This window comes from Octopus bimaculoides, chromosome 3 (assembly GCF_046866305.1).
Source record: "Octopus bimaculoides isolate indiv1 chromosome 3, ASM4686630v1, whole genome shotgun sequence".
In the NCBI taxonomy this organism is placed as follows: domain Eukaryota; kingdom Metazoa; phylum Mollusca; class Cephalopoda; order Octopoda; family Octopodidae; genus Octopus; species Octopus bimaculoides.
Window position 1 is genome coordinate 113,404,020 of NC_142930.1, and position 7,500 is coordinate 113,411,519.

Genomic DNA, 7,500 nt, shown 5'->3' on the forward strand with positions numbered 1-7,500 from the left:
ACTATACTCACAAAGTGATCAAAAGATCAGCTTACTATCAGTAATTCCGCTCTTCGGAGATGAATTAAAAACCAATGGTATATATATAATATTAATTAAAACATTAGAAATATTAAAAAATTAAAAATAATAATAAAATATATACTGTCCTTCCTATAAATTGTAAAATTAATCCTTCTGAAATTTGTAAAGTTCATTCCTTTCATCCTTTGTTGAAATTTCAACTGTTAAACACTTTTTTGTATAAAAATTGGTATATTTTTTTCTAAATGTATACAAGACCTCGGCAAAACTCAATTACGGATAAATTTTTATACGCATTTATATTCACACGTATATTTATCTACATTCATATTTTTATACATATTTATATTTATATTTCCTATATTTATATTTTAAATTTTAAATTTATTATATTACCATGTCATATTGGATATATATCTTTCGAAATATTAAATATTGATTTCCTCAGTATATTATTGATAAGTTTATGAATTTATTAATAATATAAAAACACGCACATATATATATATATATATATATATATGGCTCTGTGGTAAGAAGCTTGCTTACTAACCACATGAATTTATTAGTAATATAAAAACACACATATATATATATATATATACATATATATATATATATATATATATATATATATATATATATATATATATATATATATATATATATATATATATATATATATATATATATATATATATATATATATATATATATATATATATATATATATATATATATATATATATATATATATATATATATATATATATATATATATATATATATATATATATATATATATATATATATATATATATATATATATATGGCTCTGTGGTAAGGGGCTTGCTTACTAACCACACGGTCCCAGGTTCAGTCTCACTGCGTGGCACCTTGGGTAACTGCCTTCTACTATAGCCTCGGCCCGACCAAATCCTTGTGAGAAGATTCGGTAGACGGAAACTGAAATGAGCCCGTCGTGTATATATATGTAGAGGTATGTGTGTGTGTGTGTGCGTGCGTGCGTGTGTATGTTTATGTTTCTGCGTTTGTCCCCTAGCATCGCTTGACAACCGAGGTCTCGAGTTCATTTCCACTGCGCGGCACCTTGCATAATTGTTTTCTACCATAGCTCGGGACCGACCAATGTCGTGACAGTGAATTTCGTAGGCTGAGACTACGTGAAACCACATTTTATATTTGTAAGTGTGTGTGTGTGCATGTGCACGACGATTGTGTATGTTTTAGTGTTTGTATCTGTTGACTCCAACGCTTGACAGCCATGTTGGTTTGCTTATGACGCTATAACCTTATAGTTCGGTAAAAGAGATCGATAAAATGAGTACCAAACTTTAAAAATAAAAACAACTGGGGTTGATTTATTCGACTAAACCTTTCAACGCTTCGCCCAAACATGACTGTAGTCCAATGATTGAAATAAGTAAAATATAAAAGATAGATATGAAATTTATATCAAAAAGCTCTTTCAAAAGTCTGACCTTTGATTTTCTTTCTTATATTTTCCAGGTAGCAGACCTGCAGAGCGCAATGGCTAAAGTAGCAAACTGCACCCAAGATACTTCCCCCAATCGGAAGGTAAGTCCCTTTACTATTGGCAGTATAACGCTTTTTAATCATGTGATGCTAGATTGCAAAGATACTGTCAACTTATTGAGTACTAAAATTAGACATCGTCTTACAAGGCGTGCTAGGAGGAAGTAGTAATTTGCATACCATCCATTGAAGAAATGTCTTCGGATTTTACAAATCATTTAAATTCATGGAAATTTTTCTCAGGAAAAAAAAAAGAAAAATCTAATAGCTAAGGAATAACAATACGTTTAGCTTGATCTATATATCAGACATGTTTTATATGTATATATATATGTGTGTGTGTGTATATATATGTATGCATATATGTATATGTGTGTATATATGTACATGTATGCGTGTATATACGTATATATATACGTACATATATATAAATATGTATATGTATATGGATATATATATATATATATACACGTATATATGTATATATATATATATATATATATATATATATATATATATATATATATATATATTTGTACATATATATGAATATGTATATATACATAAATATGCATATGTATATGTATATATATACGTATATAAGTGTATATATATGTATATGTGTATATATATTTATATATATATATATGCGTGTGTGTATGTATGTATATATACATATATATATATAATGTGTTGCGTGTATGTATATATGTGCGTGTATGCATATGTAACCTGGAATCTGGATAGGGTATACATGATATAAAATGAGTACAAGTATAGCCAAGACAAAAACAAGTCAAAAAAATAAACAACAGGACTAGAAATGAGAAGACAAAGTTGATATGATTAGGTTGTGTGGAAAGAACAGAAGAGATTTAACGTTTTGTACGCTGATCCTTTGTCAAAATCAGAAAGAGTGTGAAATACTAAAAGAAGATTCAATGAAACCAAATGTTGTTGATTTTGGAAAAGTCGCATCGTGAATGACAGAAGGGATGTAGATTGAGTGGGTGTGTAGAACAGTGGCGTGTAGCAAATTGGGCAACAACTGAAGAAGAAAAGCGTAAATAATCAGGAAGTACGTAGGAAATTTTGTAAGCATGTTACTTTTGTACGTGTGTGTATTCAGATGTATGTGCGAGCTTGTTGTATGACTGTGAGTATGTGTGTGTCCTTTCGTCGTTTGGGCTGCAGAACAATCTAATATGCACCTCTGTGCTGCAAACTTTTATCGTCATTTACCATATTACTTTATTCTGAAATCAACAGCATTTTGTTTTTACTTCATGTTTTTCACTCTCATTCATTACTATTTTTGATGAATGATCGCTGTGCGAAACGTTTGATTCTTCACGTTTCTTTCTTACGACGAAATCATATTTATTTCATGCACTCTTATTTGTTATTTTGCTGTTTCTTGTTTTACTTGTTTTCTATGTATGTATGTATATGTATAATATGTATATACGTATATGTATATATATATATATATATATATATATATATATATATATATATATATATATATATATATATATATATATATATATATATATATATATATATATATATATATACACTTCCTCTCTGTCATTTCCTTGGCATTATCTAGAAAGACGTGCTTGCAGCCCCAGCAAAGAATGGTCAATAAAAGTGATATTTCCAGTTTCCAATATGAGTTTAGATAACATACAGCCATGTTCACCACACCCCACACCTCCCTACAAAATCAGTACATAGAGAGTCAAAGGAACAAACACAGGAACCGATTTGTCCAATTCTCTGATAATACTGCCAAACCGTAGCTTTGGACTTTATTTCATTGAACCACGGAACGATGAAAGGCAAAAATTGATCCTGGCAGGATTTGAAAAAAATGTACTCCATCCAGTGAAAGATAGATAATATTTAAAATACACAATTACAATGAACTGCTAATAATTTCATGCTTTACAGATACAATAAGTTGGCAGATTTATATAACATGACATACAAATATACCAATATATTGCATCTCAAAAGCACGAAACTATTAGAAGGTCTTTTGTAACGTGTGTGCGTGTATGTATATATGTATGCATACATATATACATATATATATATATATATATATATATATATATATATATATATATATATATATATATATATATATATATATATATATATATATATATATATATATATATATATATATATATATTCATACGCGCGTGTGTGTGTAGGTAAAGAGGAACAAGCGCACACATGCATTCACACATATATTCATAAATATATACATATATATATATATATATATATATATATATATATATATATATATATATATATATATATATAGGGATAGAAATGTAGAAACACCAAAATCCCTGTTATATGTTCCGCCCTAGATTTATTTATTATTAGTTCTGTTTTCTAATAACAAAATCGCTAATAAATACGCAATTTTTACATACGTGCATATTCAGACATATATACCTATATATATAGGCAGTCATACACACAGTAATAAATGCGTCTACAAAAGATCTTCCCTCATTTTCAACGATGATTAATCTAATTATTTAATCAGTTGAGCTCACTAACCACTCTATAACCGTACATGTAGTTTATTAATCCAGTGTATTACAATCAACACTCGATCCGACAAGCTTCCTCACAGTTTCCGCCTACCTACAAGGTATAAATCCATCCGTGGGTACACCAAACCACATTTGCAGAAGGAAGTGCATTGTGAAATCGAACCCGAGATCTCAAAGTTGTGAAGTGATAATTTCTATCACGTGCGCTCGCGTGATGCCACAACCCCTCTCTCCTTACCCCATCTCTCTCTCTCATACACAAATGCACGCACGCACGCACACACACACACACACACACACACACACACACACACACACACACAACACAGCCAACGAAGAAGCTTCTGTTTAGTCGATCAAGCTGCTAGAAATAACAGTGAAATCTCCTTCATATAAGGCAGAACTTATTAGATAAAGATCGAGATATCTGGCAAGAAAAATTAACTGGACATGGCCGTAATGTCTTTAATTTTATTTCTGACCTAGAAGTAACCAACAACACTTATTGTAAATAGATAGAACTGCCCGCTGTTAACAGTCAGAGGGAGTACTGCGAAACTGGCAAATGTCACGTTAGTTTGTATTACTAAATTAAATATTTCAGTGAACTAGAAAGAAATTGCTCTGAGACTGGTTCATTTGTTCTCGATAGTCTTTGTGCAAACAAAGTTTTCAGTGTTGTACCGAGAACTCATATAGCCACATTGCCCAATTGTAGACAGTACGCTGTTCGAGAGTGTCCCAATTCTACGTTTCATGAGGACGATTATTTTAGAACCAGCTGAACAGGACAAGGTTGAAGAGAATGGTCTACGAAATCTGATTAGAAACTAATAAGTGATATATATATGCATACATATATATATATATATATATATATATATATATATATATATATATATATATATATATTCACATCGTTGCTGCTTGTCCTGTTTGTTGCTTGTTACTAACGGTTCATCATTTTAATGATTAACAATATAACTTTATGCTATTGTTCAACTGAAGCCTAGTTAACCAGATTTACTGAACAATACCACTGCAATCACATCTTTAACAATACCAAAAACATTATCATCACAAAATTAAGACGAATAGTATTCAACAGCAAATGTTCTTTGGTGTTGTCGTTTCGCGACATTTGGCTGTAAGCAGTAATTGTAGAAAGAAGAGAGTTTTTCACTGTAAAGATTTATCACAAGGACGATGGCTGGACGACATAACAATGATGAACTAGAAGTATTTGTTTCTTTACATCGAATGAAGAAACATTAATATATTAATACATTTTTATGTTAATGGTTTGTAGAAATATGTACACTGGAAATGCTAATCAAGAAAACTCAGAGTTTCTGTGTTACTCTGATCACCAAAATAAATATGCTCTCTTAGATGTTGTCCCCGATCCTATGCATGAAAATTCATAACCTGTGGAATATTTTTTGTTAAATTGCGATGCAACATGAAACACTGCTACAACAATTACAGGGGACAGGTTGACATTTATATATTTGTACCAAGGAAAAATTAAATGAATATTCTCGAGAAGGCCTTACTGATACAGCGAAAATAATGGAAATTACAAGCAAATAAGAACAAAAATGTTGTTTTACGTGGTAAGAATTTAGAAACTGTGAGACATGAAATACTTCGGTTTTAACGACGAAACTTGAAGTAGATAAAGTTATAAAGAAAAGCGTGTAAATATTGGGTTGAAAAATTACTTTGAATTGAAAAAGACGGGCAGCTTTCGACTTTTCTATGTCCAAATAGATTTTCAACCCAATATTTATACACTAATATTGATGGGATTTTTAAAGCGGTGAGCTGGTAGAGTCATTAACACGTCGGGCAAAATACTTAGTGGTATTTTGTCCATCTTTACGGTCTGAGTTCAAATTCCGCCGTGGTCGACTTTGCTTTTCATTCTTTCGGGATTGACAGAATAAGAACCAGTTGTGCACTGGGTTCGATATAGTTGTCTTACCTTCTCCTCTCAAATGTTTGCCTTGTACGAAAATTCGAGACCATTATTTATAGCTTCACGTACTTCGAGTTCCACTGTTAAAAACTAACAGAAATAACAATAAAAAGACAAAGAGTGAGTGAAAAAAAATCAATTTCACGTTTTGCTTATTATTAGATAGTATTATGATGAGACCTAAATTATTTTAGTTATGTTAGTGCAAACGCATTTATTGCTGGGGACATTAAAAGGTTAATTAGAACAAATGATTCGGTGAAGAATAAAATGGTATTAGTGAGTGAATAATAATTTGTACGGGAGACAACTCCACGTCTGTAGGTCAAGGTTCACTTAAAGACTGTAGAAGATAGAAAACCTGTTCATTACTGACAAATGTTGCTGTAAATTATCTGCTGAGAATTGAATGATTCCTTACAACGGTAATGGAGAGAAAAGAAATGAGGAAAGGGGAAAAAAGCATTAAAGAAGAACAAAATATTGGTGCTTATCGAATAAGCAGACATGGCCGATGAGTTGTAATTGCGACTTGCGACAAACGTATACATGATAATTTTAGTTTCATCTTACTTGCAAAGATAAATTACGTTTCGACTGGCTCTCTGCTTCTAATTGTGTGTAAAACTAAGATTCCATGACAATTTTGACTGAAGAACATATGTTTATAGAATCGGTTTAGTTTTGTTTTTAACTCTTACATAGAGTGACAAGTCCGGCGGGGAGAGTAGAAAGGCATAACTTTAACAGGCAATTTATTGATGTATTCCAATGCTAAAACAGTGAGAATCATAACAGATAAGACAAAAAAGAAAAGTAATGAGCCGAAGTATTGCGTTACGGAAGTTTGCAATCATATCTGGTATTTAAATCTCACCATTAGCTACTTTACTATTCATCCCTCTTTCTTCAATAGAGTAAGTCTCATTATGTATGTATGTATGTAAATACTTATTTTATCGACTCCGAAAGGAAGAAAGGCGAAGTCGACCTCGGCGAATATTTGAACTCAGAACATAGCAACAGGCGAAATACTGCCAAGCATTTTGTCCAGCGTGCTAACGATTCTGCCAGCTCACCGCTTTAGAGATACGATAAAATAAGCAATTCTTTTTAAAATTTTAACATCTCTTCTATTGTAGAGAATACGTAACTATATACACTCTTCTTTCGATTCCCTTATACATCTAAGTTCTTATCAATACACAAATAATCAGAAATACGCATGGACACTCGTGCGTATATATTCTTATGTATTTTATTTTTCGTAAGAATAAGGCTTATATGCCTCAAGATGTGTGATGAATACGTTAAATGGCACTTTTTCGACAGAGTTGACAATAACTAAGGAAGGGT

At 31.1% G+C, this 7,500-nt stretch overlaps 1 protein-coding gene across 1 annotated transcript in view; it reads left to right on the forward strand.

Moving 5' to 3' along the window:
* Positions 1-7,500, forward strand: part of LOC106879862 (uncharacterized) — a 340,042-nt gene that overhangs the window by 55,129 nt on the left and 277,413 nt on the right. Inside the window, exon 2 of the mRNA XM_089349477.1 lies at positions 1,555-1,623. Within this exon, the coding sequence (XP_089205603.1) occupies positions 1,555-1,623 (69 nt within the window). The remainder of the gene's footprint in view (positions 1-1,554; positions 1,624-7,500) is intronic.